The sequence below is a fragment of the Oryx dammah genome, unplaced genomic scaffold (assembly GCF_014754425.2).
Source record: "Oryx dammah isolate SB20612 unplaced genomic scaffold, SCBI_Odam_1.1 HiC_scaffold_29, whole genome shotgun sequence".
Classification (NCBI taxonomy): domain Eukaryota; kingdom Metazoa; phylum Chordata; class Mammalia; order Artiodactyla; family Bovidae; genus Oryx; species Oryx dammah.
Window position 1 is genome coordinate 68,476,844 of NW_024070213.1, and position 19,582 is coordinate 68,496,425.

Here is a 19,582-nt window from a genome sequence, read left to right on the forward strand (position 1 = left end):
CAAGAGCTCTAACCCATGTTTAGTAAGCTGGCCAGTGTCCTATTTCTTTAAATGAGCATCACATGCGTCAGCCTGCAAGACTGGGTCATTTATCAATCCTCTAGTTCTTTTTTTTTTCTTTTTAAAATCTGGCGTGGAGCCTCAGAAAACTTGGTGATTAGGGGATTTTGATGTTTTAGAAGGAAAATAAAAATTGTCCCTAACTTCCTTATGTCCTAAATGGAAAGAAATGTACATGCCCCACTCACCCTAGAAAAACTTGCTTCATACCTAGAATTTACTTTATAGTCATGAGTTGAAAGTGGCTTGTTTAACTTTGGGAAGCCAACGTCTTTATTTTGGCTGCACCACATGGCTTGTGGGATGTTAGTTCCCCAACCAGGGATTGAACCTGGACCCTTAGCAGTGAAAGCTTGGAGTCCTAACCACTGGACCTCCAGGGCATTCTGCTAATGTCTTTCAAATCTAAATATTCACATTTCTTTTCTAGGACTTTCTTTAAGTAGCGGTTTGAAGAGTTTTGTTTTGTTTGGTGTTGGGGGTGGGGTGGGGGGTGATGCACACATCAGTGGCCCAAGTGAAGGGGTGCAAAGGGGAAGCAATCTTCGTGCCAGGGATCTGGCCAGAACTTGTACATTGCGGTGTGGTGTGGTCTCTGTCTTCGCTTTTCCTTAGACGCACTGGATGAAGCAGTTCCCTGTGCCCTCTGGGACACTGTTGTTTCAGGTGGTGCCCCACGTGGCGACAGGGTTGCAGCTCTAAGCCGGCCCATATCCTGTGTTGAATACTGGCATTGACCCTCCACTTTGAGTGTCTGCTATTTGCTTCCCGTCCAGATCTTCAGTTTAGTGAGGTCCACACAACTTTGATCCACATGTTTGTTTCAGACCCTTAATGCCAACACATTCATTAAATTCAGTTTCTCTTCTTTCTTCCCCGTCAAATCAAGCCTTTTACTTTGTAGTGCACACCTCCTAGCTGAGCGGCACCTCCACCCGCCCTTGCCTCCCCCATCTGGCTCCGGGTGTGGGGGTGGCTGGGCGGCCAGGCTGCTGACCCCTAGCACTGAGGAAAGGTGGGGCCGGAGGGCGCTTCCTCCAGGCCTTGGACTTCCTGTGCTCACAGGGAGGAAAGCGGAGGGTGTGTGAGCCCTCAGGTCTTGGAAGTGACAGAAACATTCCTGCACAACAAAGAAAATCCAAGTTCCTTGTAAATTACCCCCCACTGCCAAGGGCTATTCAGTTTCCAGGGTTTTTATTTATAAATTGGTCGAGTCAACGAATAGGGTGATGTTTAAAAAGCTACTTTTCCTTTGCTTTGGTCAGTCCTGTGCGATAGCAGGTTGTTGTTGTTTAATCGCTAGAAGAAGCCTTCTTTATCACCTAGATCTCTAGTCTGCTCTCTTCTGGCAGCTTCCATACATTGACCTCTGTTAACGCGTGAGCTCGATTGCTTTCGTGCTTCTGTTCTCACTGTCAGAGTCATTTCCCGGGGGTGGCTCGCCTGCCGGGGGTGGCTCGCCTGCCGGGGGTAGCTGGCACATCAAAGTTTGTTCAGTTACTCTGCCAGGGTGCTGGTCTACTTTGTGTTTACTGTTTCCTTGCCTGTTTTAAATTTTTTTTAAATACGTGGATATCTTTTTTTTTCCCCTCCCTAGATTTTATTCCCCACCTCCACCCCTGGAAGAATCCCGTGGACGGAGGAGCCTGATGGGCTACAGTCCATGGGGTCACAAAGAATCAGACACGACGGACCAGCTAATATTTTCAGCACACTTTCCACCCCAATTAACAGTCATACAGACCAGAGAAGTTTTTGAAATTTTTGTCAAAATTTTGTATGGAAAGAGAATTAAAGCCTCAAATCTTACCAATCAAACATAAACACTTGACATTTTGAAATATTTCCTTCTTGTCTTCAGGCACATGGTTTGTTACATTGGATGTGCAGTTTCTCCTGACTTTTTGTTTTGTCTTCCATTAATATCTCTCTGTAAGCATCATGTTATGTTAAGAACTTCTGTATGGTCCACCCTTAAGGTTATGAGTGCATTTAGCCATTTCCCTAACACTGAGCATATAGTTTGTGATTTTTAACTAATTCTCTGTAGACTCAGCCAGGTGACCAGTGCCCCTGGTAACTGCTAGTTGTGTTAGTACCTCACCCTCCAAAATAGGTTGTGTATCAACTGCCTCACTCTCTGGAAGCTAGCGATGCACAGACCTGATGGTCTGTTCACGAGCTTTCACCTCCTCCACGGTCCCTTCCCTCCTTCTCCTCCTTTCTTGGCTGAATGGGCTTTGAGTCAGACAGACCTACTGTGACCTCAGCCCCTGCACGAACTGCATGCCCTCGCCATGTGAATTCTTCCAAACCTCCATTTTCCTATTTGCAGAAATGGGATAAGAATGATTCCTTAAAACAAGTTATTATACATGAGTTCTGAGTCGGGTGTGAAGGGTGTGGTGGGGGGCTCTGACCTGGGTGATGCAGCTGCCGCCACCTCCAGCAGCCTTCCAAGGCTTCAGGTTGGCCAATTTTGCCCGTCTGGTTTTGGAATAAGAACAGAGAGAATAGGGAAGCAAAATGGGGGAGGTTTATTGAGAAGATTTTTCTTCCCGTTCTCAGTATAAGGGCTTCCCTGATAGGTCAGTTGGTGAAGAATCCGCCTACAATGCAAGAGACCCCGGTTTGATTCCTGGGTGGGGAAGATCCCCTGGAAAAGGGAAAGCCTAACCCACTCCAGTATTCTGGCCTGGAGAATTCCATGTACAAAGAGTCGGACACGACTGAGTGACTTTCACACTTGGAGTATAAAGTTTAAGTGTTTGTTTCAGCACTGCCTGAACCCTCAGAGCAGGGTGTCTGGGATCCCTGGCTGGGTTCGTGGGGTGGGAGGCATGGGCCAGGGTCACCAGGCCCTTGCCTGTTCTCCTGGCAGGGCACCTGCCTTCTTAGTCTCTCCGCTTCTGGTCTTTCTGTTGGTGTCTCCCAACTCACCCCAAACCTTAAGGTTCTCGTGATGACTTTCCTGTTCCTCAGCTTATCCATAACCAAGCAGGAGGGCAAGGAGCAAATCCCGTGCAAAAGAGTATCTTTAGAAATTGCAGGAACTTCACTGGTGGTCCAGTGGTTAAAAAATCCTCCTGCAAATGGGGACCGTGGGTTTGATCCCTGGTCTGGGCAGATGCCGCATGCTGCAGGGCATGTAAACCCATGGGCTGCAGCTGCTGAGCCCACACTCCAGAGCCCATGCTCCAAAACAAGAGAAGCCACCGCAGTGAGAAACCTGAGCACCGCAGCTAGAGAGCAGGCCCCGCTCTCCGCAGCTGGAGAAACCCTGCACACGGTAACGAGAACCCAGCACAGCCAAAACATCAATGAGTAAATTTAAAAAAAGATGGCTATGTGAGACTCTTCAAGGCCCTTATCTCCCAGATTTTTGTATCAATTGCTCTAACTTTTCTGTGAATCCCTCCAGAGTACTGGAGGCATCTGTAAATGTTCTTCATGTGCCCATTTTCTGCACAGATCATTCTCCTTCTGAGAGTGGAGGGCTCATGAAGAATACACAGAGAGAGAAGGATGAGGCCTTGTACATTTGGTACTTCAGCCATGCCTTTTAAGGGCTCTGAAGAGGCTTAATCAGAAGAACCATCTTGAGTGCAGTGGAGCATGGAGGGGAGGAGAATTCAGGTCAAGGCAGTGGATTGAATTAATAGGAGCATGGGTGATATAAAACAGCTTAACTCCTCATGGGCTCCTTCAGACTTTCCACGTGAATGTTAAACAATTGTTCAGAGTCTGGGGAATTCCCTGGTGGTGCAGTGTGCAGTGATTAAGACTCTGCACTTCCATTGCAAGGGGCACAGGTTCAGTCGCTGGTCAGGGAACTAAGATCCCACATGCTTCTTGTACCACAAGGCAGGGTCCCCACCCCTCTAACCCCCGCAAAAAAAATGTTCAGTCTGGACATGTGACTTGGAAGGACTGCCAATTCTCTCCCTACACCTGTGGTGCCACCTCCGCACCTCAGTTGGTTGAGAGCGAGCTATGCAAATATGTTTTTAAGTGGTGCATTAGCAAGGCTGCACCAAGTAAGAACTGAAGATGTACAAATCCATGCCTTCCAGGAGCTGTATGTGACTGTCTCCCTGGACATTATCAACTTGAAGGTGTCATCATCCACATTTTTAAGCTCTATGTCATCTGAAAATGGAGAACCTAAGTTGCTTTTTAATTCTCCTATTATAATGTGATGGCAGCTTAGACTCCTTACGGTAATTGGCAGGGAAGAAGATACCAAGCTTGCTTCTGACAATTTTCCTTGGAGTGCTTGTCTACAGACATTTCTTACTTGCTTGGGACTCTCCGTCTTCTGTTCAAATTTGCTTTCAGCTGGCAGCTGAAATTTGTTTTCAGGGTGACAGCCCCGTTGGTTTGCAGCCTCTGCCCCTGGTTTTCTGATTCCTGCTGTTGGCGGAGCTGAGCCTGGAGTTTCCCAGATGGGCTCCACCTGCCTCCTGCCATGTTCCTTTGTGCTTCCTGGCTGGTGCCCCTCCAAATGAGCCTGCTCATTTCCTTTCTCCGGGATCTCCCCTTACTGCCAGGGTTCAAAGGGTTCATCAAGGATACGCTGGTCACCAGGCCTCCAAACTCTGACCTTTGAGTCTCTAGTATCCTTGGGGTAGTCTCAATCAGGGGACTGTGGCCACAGCTGTAATTGCTGTTGAAGAGATGGACGGCTGTCAGATGACCTCTAGAGCCTTGAGCAGTGACAGGTTTTAATCTGAAATTTAGGGCTGATGCTCTGCCGCGCTCCCCATTGTAGCGTCTTGTCTCTTTTCCCTCTTGGTTTCTTGGCCGCCTCTGATATGTATTTTTCCCACTCATTTTCCTACTGCCCAGTGGACTTTGTAAGCATTGTATTTGATTAGGGTGGTGGAAGGCGATGGCACCCTGCTCCAGTACTCTTGCCTGAAAAATCCCCTGGACAGAGGAGCCTGGTAGGCTATAGTCCATGGGGTCTCTGAGGGTCGGACACTACTGAGCGACTTCACTTTCATTTTTCACTTTCATGCATTGGAGAAGGAAATGGCAACCCACTCCAGTGTTCTTGGCTGGAGAATCCCAGGGACAGGGGAGCCTGGTGGGCTGCCGTCTGTGAGGTCGCACAGAGGCGGACACGACTGAAGCGACTTAGCAGCAGTAGATGGTACAAAATCTTAGAAAAGTTACTGCTGAAAGGGACCATGATCCAGTGCTGTCTTAATCAAGGAAACTGAATTTTTGAGGCCAGGCCTTCTTTTGGAAGCCTGAGTCCCTTCTGATGGAGACCTCAGGGAAATGGGCTTCCCAGTGGATTGGGCCCGGGCAGGACTGCTAGCTCGTCTAGGGCCACGTTCTCTTTGTCGTGATCACAGCTGATTAGTGGGGTTTGGTTGTGCTTGGCCCTGAGGCCTCTCATAATCTCCTTTCTTTGTTGCCTTAGAATTTAAAGAAAGTTAAGCCAGTTATGAAATGTATCACCTTTCAGAAAGGGATAGCATCTTAATTGAGTCCCTTTGAAAACATGTCAAACTGGGATTTTTTAAAGTACACCGTGTAATCTGGTATGCCTTGAGGTTGAGACCTCCGGCTGGGGCACGCTGGGGAGACTGGTCCACCTCCAAGTTTGTTTTCTGGCTCCAAACAAATGAGTGACTGTTTGACGATTGGCACGCGACCCGGTTTTAAAAGTACAACCATATAGGGTATGGCAGACTGGTAACTGAGAGGGGGGGCGGTTGAAAGAGCGAGGTCATGGAAGGCCCAGATGAAACGCTTTTAATGTGTATCACAACTGCAATTAATCTTATTAACACACTGGGCTGGGGCTGCTCACCCTGCCCTGGGTGATCAGGGGCATTGGAGGGGCATGCTTTGAAGGACTGTTTTCTTTGATGGTGCAGATGGATAACAGAAGTGTATCAGACTTTGTATCTGGTACCAGAAAGGCCTTTTGTGTGCCCGTGCAGATGCATTCCATTTTGAGAAGCAAACAAAACTTGATGCAGATTGATAAGATGTACAAAAGAGGGTGGGTTTTCAACGTGGTCTTGTAGCTGTGGGCTCTGGGACCAGACAGAATCAGCTGAAAAGGGAGGGAGCCTCCTCCTTGGTGCTCAGCATCTGGCTCATGACAGCTCTGGGAGCAAAAGATTTAAAAACATGTTGTTGGGAGGCAAGAGTATAATACAGGAAACACCAAACCAGAGAAGGTGCTGTGATGAGAAATCCGAATTGATGGGGTGGTGCCGGGGTTCCTGAGGCTGCTGTGGTTAGAATGGCTTCCTGGGTGGGGTGGCCTTGATCGGAGGGTCACAGGGTGAGTGTTGGGAGTGGGGATCCCTCTTGGGGGAAAGAGAGTGGGCCAAAGGGGAGGGTGGTGTGGTGGTTAGGGGTGAGGCTGGCCTATAGATGGCACACTTTGCTGTATCCATGTCTGTCTTCCACAAGTGTGAGAGAAGCTAGTACAGTATTGCATCCTTATAAGGCTGCTGCCCAGTTCTGTTTTTGCCACCCCCCCTTTTTTTTTCTAGAAGTCCTCTAAAATACCTCTAGATTCCCTTCTGCTGTACTCTTTGTTGTTGTTTAACAAGTAGCCTTGGGGACAAAGAGGTTGTTTGAAATATCGAGTTCAACAGATGTGGTTTGGGTATGCTAATATCCTCTGATAAATACACAGTCTAGTCGCTAAGTGAATAATGGATGGGAAAAGAAATATCTGTTCCTGTATAATGTACCCATTTGTTCATAATTAGTGAATGTCACAGTTAAACCATTATTAAAGATCTGTTCTCTTCAAGTCTCCTTGCTGTGTGTGTACATATGCTGGTTTCGCACCTGCAGGGCTTCTCGGAGACTTTAGCATCCTGAAGTTCTTTGGTAATCAGTGAGGGGAGTAGAGAGGAGGAGGGGCACGGCCCCTGCTGTCCACAGGACATCTTGGAGGATTAGCAGTGCTGTTTGACAGTGTTTTGTGTGTTGCCCTTTTCCCTCAGCTGCCCTCCACTTGGTCCATTTACTTTTCCTGCCTTAAGACAATAGTGATGTATCTCTTGAACCAAGGGAGTTGAAGGGGCTGTCACATCCCCGCTTCCTTTTTCTTTGCTGTTGGAGCGGCAAGCAGACGGCTGCATAGAAGAGTTGCCTACAAGCTAAATTTGGGCAAGACGAGTCCCTGAATCCTCATAAAAATGGAAATAGAGTTCTAGCTCTATATCCTGCCACTAAAAAAGAAAAAATCTTCCTGTGTGGTAGGGGATACAACCTGAGAGTGGCCAGAATGAAGCAGTGTGCCGTGGCCAGACGTCTGTTGACGTGGCACCCGTCAACCCTGGTGCCATGAGAATGAGGCAGCAAGCAGCACGCTGTGCTTTCAAGGTCAGAACAGCACCTGGGACTTCCCTGGTACTCCAGTGCTTAAGACTCTGTGCTTCCAATGCAGGCGGTACAGGTTCCATCCCTGGTCGGGGAGCTAAGAACTGAGATCCCGCATGCCCCGTCACATGGCCAGAAAACCCAAATAAACAAAACAGACAAACAGAAAACAAAAAACAGCAGCACCCAACCTTCCAGAAACAAGCATTCTGGTTCTTTCCTTCAGGAATAGACTTCCTTACTCTGGAATCTGCCTGCAGTACAGGAGACCCGGGTTTGATCCCTGGTTTGGGAAGATTTCCTGGAGAAGGGAATGGCTACCCTCTCCAGTGTTCTTGCCTGGGAAATCCCATGGACAGACGAGCTTGGTGGACTACAGTCCATGGGGTCACAAAGAGTTGGACACAGCTGAGTAACACTTCCACTATTCCAGAACAATTGTCTTTTTACTGTGATGTATTTTGCTTCGCTTTCCTGTGGGTTTTCCTCCCTCGTTCATTACACCTGCCCACGTTGCAGTTCAGCTTCACACTGTCCACTGGAGTTCCACTAGCTGCCTGAGACTGTGTACACCTAAATTATTTAAAATGAAATAAAATTTAAAACTCAGTTCCCCATTTCAAACTCTCAAGCGCCATGTGTGGTTGGTTCTATTTTGGACAATGCAGATATAGAACATTTCCATCATTTCAGATCATGCTGTTGGATGGAACTTTCTGAGTTCCCACAACACCTCCACCTACTTGAACACTTAGAGGTGTGGTACCACAATCGAGGAATGTCTGACAGATGTTGACTGTAAATATGAAGCTGTCTCCCATGGACTTTTTCTTGTGAGCACTCATCAGGATTGAGCAAGGCATTTTGTGTGTCTGCTCAGTTGTGTCCGACTCTTTGCTACCCTTTGGGCTGTAGCCTGCCAGGGTCCTCTGTCCATGGGACCTTCCAGGCAAGAGTACTGGAGTGGGTTGCCTTTTCCTCCTGCAGGGGATCTTCTGGGCCCAGGGATCGAACCTGAGGCTCCTGCGGTCCTGAATTGACCCTCTTGGGACTTTGCAGGCTTAGCTTTGTGTGAGAGCGTATCTGTATTCATCACAGGGTTTCCGCTTTGCACATGTAAAGGACATCTCGGGACAGTGTTTTCCTACCTGCTAATCTAATGCTTTAAAATACAATTCAGGAGCATCACATCTGACTTGCTGAAAGTGTCTTCTGAGCCCCACAAACGGCTTGCTCACTAGTTCCTGGAAATCACTGCTTCGTCCTGTGCTTTTATGTGCAGACCTGCTTTGGTTTGCTTATAGGTTCCTCCTTGATTGCAGTAGAAGAATCTCTCCTGGAGATTTTTCTATTTTGCTTAGGTCCACGATACTTTATATGACGTCTTTGTTGGAACAGAACCTGGAAGGAAGACGTGTGAAGTCTTTACCTAGACTACGTTTCTCTCAAGCTATCTGTGAATTCCATTTGCAGCATGGCCAACTGGTCCAGGGAAGTGTAGTCTCAGGAGGGAGGGCGCTTGGTGTTTTATGCCCTACGCAGTACAAGGCTGGCACCTGTTCCGGCTGCAGTTGCACCCAGCATCCCAGTCTTCTAGGGACATCAGTAGGTCACTGCCTGTTTCTTCAGCTGGAGAGGAGACGAAAAGTAAGAATTCATGAGTTTGGAATGGAACCTCACTTAGAGAAGGCACCTGTTGACTTGATCAGTTTATCCTCCTCCACTGAGAGAGGCTAGTCCCCAGACTGGTCAGGAGTCACAGCTGCTCCCCATGAGAGCCACAGGACCACCAGTGGGGAGGCGAGGACACTCTTTACTCCTGTCTTGGCATGATGCAGATATGTATTGTCCTCCACTCAACCTAGGAATCTGGGCTATTTGCAATTTTTAAAGAGTCAGTTGTTTCTTGGAGAAGTCTGTGATGCAAACAAAACAACGCCACACATGCAAGGGGATGGGGCAGGGAGTAAGACAGACTCGACTAGGCTGAATGAATGAATGAATGAATGAAGTTGCTCAGTCGTGTCCGACACTTTGCGACCCCATGGGCTGTAGCCTACCAGGCTCCTCTGTCCATGGGATTTTTCAGGCAATAGTACTGGAGTGGATTGCCATTTCCTTCTCCAGTGGATCTTCCCAACCCAGGGATCGAACCTTTGTCTCCTGCATTGTAGACAGACGCTTTACCGTCTGAGCCACCAGGGAAGTCATGACTAGGCCGAGAACCAAGAAAAGGCAGAAAGGCTGGGACCAGAGTGGTCTCTCCCAGTTTTAAGTGCTTGGTACAGAGCTGGGCACCAGTAGGCATGTAATAGTAGTTGTTGAATAATGGGTTGTATTGCCCATGGGTCACAAAGAGTCGGACATGACTGTTATTTTCATAACAGTTCTATAAAGTTCATATTGTTCTGTACATTTTTAAAAGATGAGAAAACTGAGACTCAGGTTAAATAACTCGCCTTTGGTCCCACAGCTAGAATGTGGCAGAGCCATGATTCAGACCTAAGTATGCCTAAGCCTTAGACCAGCTGCCTTCACTAGGCTGAAACAGAAGGAGCAGCAGGGCCATGTTTGCCTTCTCTCCTGCTCCCTCCCTCTGCCCTTCCATCTCTCTCCCTTTCTCCCTGCTCCCCCCTCGTAGTTACTCTCAGATGCTTTATACTTTGTTTAGGTTTTTTTTTTGTTGTTATATTTTTAACTCAAGAAATTATGCTGTATTTTATACAGTGCTGTTGTCAATTATATCTCAATAAAACTGGAAGAAAAAACTTTAATTGTGATATGATTTCAGAATTAGACAAAAAAAAAAAAATGGCAGGAAGGGTATAAGCAGTGTCCAGGTTTGCAGGGGTCTGTATATTCTTGGACAGTTGGGTTGTGAGCCCCTCCAACCTGGAGCCGGGCCACGCTGCCTTCACACAGTCTGAGCCATGCTGCCTGGGATTCCTGTGTGTCTGGGAGGTAGGGCGTGCCCCTTTTGAAAGGTCGGTGTAAAAACAGCAGTGTGACCTCACCCAGGAACTGAGGCAAACCCAAGAGCAGCTGTCCAGAGATTGCTAGGTGTAAATATGAGCAAAGAGTCTAGGGTTTATAGTTTTGCACGGAAGAGCTCACCTTCTGAGAAACTGGAGGGTTTGGGGAATGTAAAAGAAAAGTGGCTTATAAAAAAGATGACTGGTAGCGAACTTCCCAAACAGACACTCTCAGGCGTGGCACCATACCCTCCCCAGCTGCCAAGAACAATAGCGGATGCGTTCACAGACTCCTGCGACCATGCCATTTCCTCCTCTCCATGCAATTACAGATGAATGTTTATGCTCCATGCTCTCTGCTCCACGCCCGCCACGTGGTTTTTTTCTTTTTTAACCCTCTCCGTGCTATCGCCTTTGTACTCATGAAATCTACTTTTTCCCTTCTGGGTTCTGTTCTGCTACTATAGTAGTAGTGTTAATAGCTCCGTCATGTCCGACTCTTTGAGACCCCATGGACTGTAACCTGGCAGGCTCCTCTGTCCATGGGATTCTCCAGGCAAAAATACTGGCGTTGGTTGCCATGCCCTCCTCCAGGGGATCTTCCCGAACCAGGGATCAAACCTAGGTCTCCTGCACTGCAGGTGGATTCTTTACCATCTGAACCACCCGGGAAGCCCATCGGCATGCATTGTGCTTGGAGGACAGGCAGGAGAATTCTTCCTGGCGTGAGAGGAAGGGCGAGGGGGTCCTCTTTTAAAGGGTTAAACAATCTAGACGTTTCCCAAATCAGGAGACCTCCCCCAGTTCCGACACTAAGAGACCTCCCCCAGTGTCCTGTGATCCAGGGCCTCACGTGCAGCTCCTAGGCCTTTCCGTTTGCTGCCAGACTCCTTTACTCGGAGGAACTGAGCTTAGCTAACCTCCTAGAAGTCTTTTCTCTGGCATTCCTCACTCACACCTGTGCTGGACAGCAAGTGCCGTGAAGATGGAGGTGCTGTGTGGACGGTCCCTCACGGGGCAAGGTCTGGCCCACAGCTTCTGTTCAGAAAATAAATACTTGCTGAATGAGTAGGCCTTGGGGAACAGTTGCTACCTCAGTAGACTGAAAAATGCAAGATCACAGAAGAGTGTAAATCTTAGACGCTTATCAGAAGGAAAAAAAAAAAACTATGAGTGGTGATGAATGTAAACTAAACTTATTTTGGTGACCATTTTTATGTACATCTAAAGTGATTATGTTCTGCACTTGAAACAAACAGGATGTTACATGTCAAAGTCACTTCAGTTGTGTCCAACTCTGCAACCCTATAAACTGTAGCCCGCCAGGCTCCTCTGTCCAAGGGATTCTCCAGGCAAGAATATTGGAGTGGCTTGCCATGCCCTCCTCCAGGGGATCTTCCTGAACCAGGAATTGAACCTGAGCCTTCTGTGTCTCCTGCATTAGCAGGTGGGTTCTTTACCACTATCAGCACCTGGGAAGCCTACTATGTTATATACCTTAAACTAATATTGTAAATCAGTCATACTTGATTTACAAGTATATATAGGTATTTAAAGAAAATACAAGCTCACAGTCCCTTAGGGTTTAGTTACTTCTCTGGGATTTGCTTTGCAGTTGATCTTTTAATAATGAGATTTTAGGTTTGGAAGAGATCTTGGAGATCTTTGGATCCAGCTCTTTTCTGTCGTTGCTTCCTATGATTTGCTGGGTTTTTAATCTCTGAGAAAGTCGGCTAAGTGGTTTACACAGGCATGTCTCAGTTATGCATGTGTGGATGACCCAGGGCCAGTTTCTCTTCCCAGACTGGCCTGCTCCTTTGACTAAAGCTCCTGGGAATGCTGACCCGAGGGGGCCTCAAGGTGGGTGCCAAGTCATATCATCAGCAAAACCTGTGCCCAAGGACTGACCGAAATGGTCTGAGCACCTGCCCGTTGCTCTGTGCACTCCCCCAGCCTTTCTCTCCTTTTCTCCTTTCTTCACGCAGTAAGCCCCCGGATCACATGTATGCTGCAGTATTGAGACAGTTCACTGTTTTGTGTATTTTTAATGGTGAGCCTTTGGTTTCCTTGATTCCTTGAGTGGAGCCATCCTGTCTCATTGGTCACACTAGTGGAAGCACATTTTTGCAAACAGAAAGCCGGGAAACACTTTGGAGATGTCTGCTCCAGTATCATTTCTTATGTGATAGGAAATGAGAGAGCAGACTCAGGTTAGTAGCCCAGGGCACACCATTAGTTTTGGTGACCTGGCCTAGTCCCAAGTCTGGTTGGAAAGGGGCACTTTCCCAGCACCCTTTGCCCTGCCAACATCACATCCCACACCCATGAAATGGAAAGTCTCTTATTGTCTACTTTTGTTTTAAAAATGTTACACATATATATTTTGTTTAATTTAATTTTTGGCTGCAGTGTGTGACATGTGGGATCTTAGTTGGGATTCCCAATCAGGGATTGACTGCTCGTCCCCAGCAGTGGAAACGCAGTCTTAACCACTGGACTTCTAGGGAAGTACCATGTATTATATCTTATAATTATTTTCTTTTTTTTCTCAATTGAGGTGTAGTTGATTTACTGTGTTTCAGGTGTACAGCAAAGTGGTTCTGTTTCAGATAGATAGATTCTTTTTCAGGTTCTTTTCCTTTATAAGTTGTTAGAAGATATTGAATATAGTTCCCTCTACAGTAGGTCCTTGGTGTTTATCTTTAATGTTTATTAGTATGTATCTGTTAATCCCAAATTCCTAGTTTATCCTTCCCCCTCTTATTGTATACTTTTTAGGGTATGCTTTGAAGAGTCTTTGGATACTTCATAGTGAATAGTGAATGTTGGGAAACTCATTTTCTGCTTCAGCCATGACCTGTAGCTGGCTAATTGTGGCCTGGAAAGAGCAGGTCAGGCAGAGAGATGTGAGAGACATGTATTAAATTTCCTTGGAAATAGTCACTGAAGCTCCTGAAAAGTTACTTTAATCTACAGCCTTTTCCTTCCCTAACCACTGACACCAAAAATAAAGATTGCTCTGGGGCTTGACACTGGCAGATAGAATGCTCCCCAAGGGACTTGAGCTTTGTTTCCAAAGCTGGGCAGTGACCACGCTGGCCTCCCAGCACTGACCCGTCAGACCTCACTAGGGCAGCACTGGAATCGAAAAGTTCCTGAGATGACTTAGAGTCAGCACAGCTCTCTCTGGGTCTCCAGGCAAGGAACTTGAGACCTGAATGGATTTGATGCCCTTAAAGTTCTTTCCTCGCTGTTGGGGGTGTGTTTATCACACTAGCTCATGGTGCCTGGTGGGAGCAAATGCCTACTCGGATAGCCTGCAGCTGCGAGGATGGGGTGATGTATCTGGCTGGAAAAGAGGTACTTTTTAAAGGTTTTATTTAGGGGGTTATTAAATCATCCGATCTTCTATCTTGAAGGTTATTAGGACCCTTCTCTTTTGTGAGTTTATTTCCCAGGCTTGAATCTGATTATGCAGCCTTTCTTTAAGTTTTCAAACTCCCACACAGGAATGGTGGGGGCCTATTCAGTGTAGTGGAAACAGCATGAGGACCTGGATTAGAATCGAGCTTGGTCTCTTAACCAGTTGGGTTGTCCCCGGCAAGCCACTTGACCTCTGTTAGCCTCAGTGTTTCTGTAACATGGGGATGCTGACGAAGATTAAATGAGGACCCTGGGTGGAAGTACTTGGAGTTACTGAGGGTGGGTGGGCTTTGGGATCAGTTTTTCAGGTAAGTGCCAACACTTCTACAGAGCAGTTTTTATTGGTAGATTAGTTTATGTCTTAGAACTTGATCTCATCTAGAAACGGAAGTAAAAATGCCTGCTTGGTTAGGTTGTTGGGAGAAGCAAATGCCGTTTAAGTCAGGTGCCTGGCATGCCTGGTTTCAGGGGCCACAGTACTCTGGAGTGTGGCCATCGGTGATTGACATCAGCTGTCACATGACGTCATGCACTGGTTGAGCTCTGTAGACAAAACAGTTACTAAAATTTTCACAGTCAAGAGAGGATTTCACTAAAATCCTCCCCTCCAGGGTGTGGGGAGAGACTGGAGGGGTGGGGGTTGAGAGTGGATGGGTCCAGGAAGTCTGGCTACTTGTATCTTCCTATGGAAGATTAAATTACCTTCTGGCAGTTGTGTTGAATTTGACAGGTCAGTGATTAGTGCCAGTTAACACTTATTAACTACCATAGTTTTTGCTGATAAAGACTGCACAGCTATAAGAATCGTAAAGTTCATAGGATGTGTGTGTGCGTGTGCGTGCGTGTGCGTGTGTGTGAAGGTAAAGTGCTCCGTAGTTATCGTTATGTGGCATGTGAAAAGAATCCTGGCTTTTCTGCATTTTTTCCTGTGATTGCTCATGGATGGTTTGGCTTATTTTTCTTCTAGGATGTGGAGAAAGAGAAGGAAACCCACAATTACCTCAGCAAAGAGGAAATCAAAGAGAAAGTTCATAAATACAACTTAGCAGTCACAGACAAGTTGAAGATGACCTTGGTGAGCACCCATGCTAATAATACTGTTTAGCTTGACAGTGTCAAAGGACAATTATAAGTTGTTTGTACCACAGTCTGTATGTTTTAAAATGTCTGAATCATGCTTGCAGAAATTCAAAGATTAAGGTATATAGGATCGGAAATCCAGATATTTCTGCATCTTTCAAATGAAAGCTGTATTTTGAAGTTGCTTTATCTCAAAAATCTAAAATTTTATTTTGAAAGATGTTACGACCTCCAAAGGGTTCTTAGCATTGAGTGTAATCCTTGCCTGTTTAACACAGGGGCGGTAACTCAGATTCTAAGAAGGCCTTAGATAAGTTTTACCTTACGGAAATAAGTCTGGAAGTGTCAGGAAAAGGATTTTGTCACCACGGATTGGGATATAATTGAGCTCAGAGTTTTCTCAGCTGGTTGTGGGTGTAAGACGGAGCATGTATTAATAATCCTCAGTTTCCTACAGTGTTGTTTCAACTTTGTGTTTTCTGCAACTTTGTGCAGGTGCTGTTTGAAGCTCAGTGGGGAGCGAGGGTGTAGGAGGGAGAAGCCCAGGCTTGGAGACACAGGAAGGGAAGACCATAGCAGAGCCCGCTGAGGGTTCCTCTGGCTCGTCTGGCCTTGCCCTGCCACTTGGTGACCTTCCTCGAGGCACCTGCCACCCCTCGGTGCCAGTGTCCAGGGCCCTGAAGCCCTGCCTGGCCATCTAGCGACCCTGAACTGACAGAGCTCTGCAAAGGATAGGGCGACCTGGTTAGAACAGGTCCGACTGAATTCTGTGATCCTTGGGGAGGAGCTTTTAAAAATATAAACCCTTGTGAGAAAGGATTCCTATCTGGTGGGATTCCGCCCAAAAAGGGAGACAGCAGATAATCTCAAGATTATTCCTCTCTATTCCACCAGTCTTACTTCTTTTTCAAACATGGTTTTTATCAAAGCGGAACATTCTCTCCTCCTTGGAGATGAAAACAGATGCAAATTTCCATGTCATTTCAAAGATTAAAAAGAAAAAGTGAAATGTTGTATAATACTTTCCATAAGAATAATGAGTGAATTAGTATTATAAATTGATCTTGTGGAAAGGAAGAAAAACAATGGCCCATAAAGGAGATTTTTCATGTTCTGTGTTAACTGTCATTTATATATAACTTAACCTGAAGGCTCATTTAAATAAACCATTACAATATTTGTTTTTTTCTGAATATACTAGAAGTTAAAAGTGAAGACCAGACCATTATAACTATTTGTAGCAACTAAAATATTCTACCACCAGTTAAGACACCGCCTGTTATTCTACCACCTGTGGTCCAGTGGTTAGGACTCCATGTTTCTACTGCAGGAGGCCCTGGTTAGGATATTAGGATCCTGCATGCTGCGTGGCCTGGCCAAACAAAAAACCAAAAGGAAACACAAGTGTTTGTATCATAATGTCTGTGGTTTACATTGTAACTTGAATTTGTTGTAAAAATATTGCTGCTTGAGGTGTCTGAAGTGCCTCATTGTGTATCCCATGCTAGTGGGGAATCCTACGCTATATAAAATAGTTTATGCAAAATTGGTAATAGCTGGTACATAGGAGCCACTAGGAATGAAAATAGCTTGTTTTCTTCCCGTCTGCTTCTTGTTATTTGAGTATTTCAGAGTCCTAATTGTGACTTTCCTTTTTTGTGTAATAGCTGGTCATCAGTTGGAGATGTTGTTTCCTTTGAGCAGTTAGCCTGCACATGGCCCCAAGCTTTAACAAGCCCTGTGGTTTGGCCAGCATCTGTGCCAGGGGATGGGAGGCTCACCCGTGGGCCCCGACTTTTCACATGCAGCTTTGCAGGCTTTGGTCCCCACATCTGCCCTGCAGACCTTGCCTGAGAAGCACTTTCCTGGAGTGTGTTAACCTTTCCGAGGTCATCTCCTGAGGGGCCGTCTTGAGTGAACCTCTGCCACAAAACCATAAAAGAAGAGAACAAGAGAGGGAGTGTTTCACCTTCCTTTTCTGTTGTTGTCTTGATATGCTCCTTCCCTAAAATGCCCAGCTCATGTGTGTGTTCTTCTTCCTGCCTCAGAATTCAAATGGGATTTACACTGGCTTCATTAAAGTACAGATGGAACTCTGCAAACCTTCCCAGGCTGCTGGAAAACCCGCTCCCAGTAGCAATGGCTGTATGAACACCCTTCACATCAGCAGCACAAACACGGTTGGCGAAGTGATTGAGGCCCTGCTTAAGAAGTTTCTTGTGACCGAGAGCCCTACCAAGTTTGCACTTTATAAGCGGTGTCACAGGGAAGATCAAGGTACCATGCTTAAAATGAAAATGGTCCCTGCTTTTGTTTCTGTCTTTTGACTTCATTCATGGAAGACTGGTGGATGTACCTGTATCAGTTATGTCAGAGCCCAGGGACATATTCTGGAATAAATGGTGAATGCGTCCTGGCTGTCCGTGTTTTTCAGGTGGACAGCTCTCGGTCTGCGAGCCCAGAGGTATTTGTTTGTGAATTATGTGATGGGTATTTATGGAGGATTTATGGGATAGCCTCCCTCCTCCTGGGCTTTCCCAGTAGCTCAGATGGTAAAGCGTCTGCCTACAATGTGGGAGACCCGGGTTCGATCCCTGGGTCGGAAAGATCCCCTGGAGAAGGAAACGGCAACCCACTCCAGCATTCTTGCCTGGAAAATCCCATGGACTGAGGAGTCTGGTAGGCTACAGTCCATGGGGTCGCAAAGAGTCGGACACGACTAAGCGACTTCACTTTCATTTTCAATTTCTCCCTCCTCCTTGCCCCTACCATCCCACCCAGCACAAAGAAGAATGCCTTTGTCCTTAAGGTTTCAGTAGCACATTGACGTTGGATGTGATTGGTGAACTTGCAGGCTTCTGTCAATGGCACAGTCCTAGGCTCTCCTTTTCCCTTAGCCTGTCTCATGCAAGGTGTGACCGTGGGATGGGTTGGCACCCTGCCCAACCCCCTGGGGGCACATGCAGTGGATGAATAACATTTTGATTTGAGGTCTGCCTGTCTGAACTTAATACCCGCAATCAGTGGATTAAAAAGAATCTTAAATTACTGCATGAAACTGAATAAGATATTCCAGATCAGGTCATCACTGAACAGAAATTGATACCGATGGTGGACAGCAAGGGTTTAGTGATTCACTAAGTACTGATTTGAAAATGGTATATATGTATGTGAACATTTGTGCTTTCCCTAGTTTTTCTGAGTTGAGCCTATAGCAGCTGTGGCAGAAAATCACTCACCTTGGCATGATGGGAAAGTCCCTTGGTTGCCTAGGGATGAAACCCAGCTAGATGCTGAGTATGCTCACGTTTCTTCAACACGTACTGTGGGCTGAGCCTGCAGAATACAAGGATGAATAGGCTGAGGTTCCCATCCTTCAGAGGCCACAGGTGCTCAGCAGTGGGGGGAAGTTTACATCTCCAGGGAAGATGTATATATAATGTATAAAGCAGTGGTATCCAGAAAGGAGAAAATAAAACAGATCAATTCAGATGGCATTTTGTCTTGCCACTTTCTTTGCCTGCCCCACCTGGTCTTTAGCTGCATAATCTAACAGTAATAGCATCCTACCAATTTAGTACCCACATGGCAAATCTTTCAACTCTGCAAAGCAGAGAGAGTGTGTGTGTATGTGTGTGTGTGTGTGTATGCAGAGCTAGCGTTCAGACAGACTGCTTTGTTTGTGCCTGCTGATTAATCTGCTAATTAATCTGTAGGAAGATTTGCTTCTAGAGTTCTGATTTCATGTTCTTGGGAAGGTATATTTTTATTGTTGGAGGGATTACAGATCCTTTTTAAAGTTTATCTTGCTTTCTAAAAGGAGGAGCGGGATTAATTATAAGCCCATTTTGAGAGTGATACTCCTTTAAATTCATTCTCAAGAATTATTTCCTTTTTAAATCAAGGCCCGGTTTACATTATGCAGGTAGAATGGAAATAGTATAGAATTCATTCCACTGTGGGCTATTTATTGGTGACAAGATGAGGAGGGTGGTGCCCAGGTGGCTGAGGTGATCACACTGTTGCGTTGGTCTGGGGGTGGGGAGGGCAATGATGTTGTGTTGTGCTTGTGACATGCCTCTCATTCTCACCAGTCTACGCCTGCAAGCTCTCGGACCGGGAACATCCCCTCTACCTGCGTTTGGTCGCAGGTCCCAGAACAGACACACTCAGTTTTGTTCTTCGCGAACATGAAATTGGAGAGGTAAGTGATTGTTCCTTCTTGCTTTAAACTCTGCAGACCAGCTGGTCCTGTTTTATCGCTCTGGTCTATGACTCTACACTGACTGCGGAGGAGGAGGGGAGGGGAGGGGAGGGGAATGTGTGTGTCTGTGTGTGTCTGCCTGTCATGGGAGGAGAGGTGGTCCTGTGGAGGCAGGGTGTTTTTGAATTGTCAGAAATGAACCCAGAGTTAGTCTACAATATAATTTTCTTGTAACACTCATTATTTTGGTCTGTAATTTTCAGAGGTGGAAGGATATACACTTTTTTTAAAACTTGATCACCACCCAGTCTCATTTTCACCCCTTCCACCTCCAAATTACTCTAATCCAGCTGAGCTTTGAAAGTCGACACTCTCCATATGTTTGCTGGTAATCAAAGTCTCCAGGCTCCTTTGCTCTAAAGGGAATAAAGGGAAACACAACCTCTTTACTATGAAAGCCATTTAACTTTCTAGACTCTTC

The 19,582-nt window shown here is 46.3% G+C and overlaps 1 protein-coding gene across 1 annotated transcript in view; it reads left to right on the forward strand.

Moving 5' to 3' along the window:
* The window catches only part of RASSF3 (Ras association domain family member 3), a 77,164-nt gene that overhangs the window by 52,574 nt on the left and 5,008 nt on the right, over window positions 1-19,582 (forward strand). The window contains exons 2-4 of the mRNA XM_040233376.1: window positions 14,785-14,892; window positions 16,946-17,174; window positions 18,992-19,101. Coding sequence (XP_040089310.1) covers window positions 14,785-14,892; window positions 16,946-17,174; window positions 18,992-19,101 — 447 coding nt within the window. The remainder of the gene's footprint in view (window positions 1-14,784; window positions 14,893-16,945; window positions 17,175-18,991; window positions 19,102-19,582) is intronic.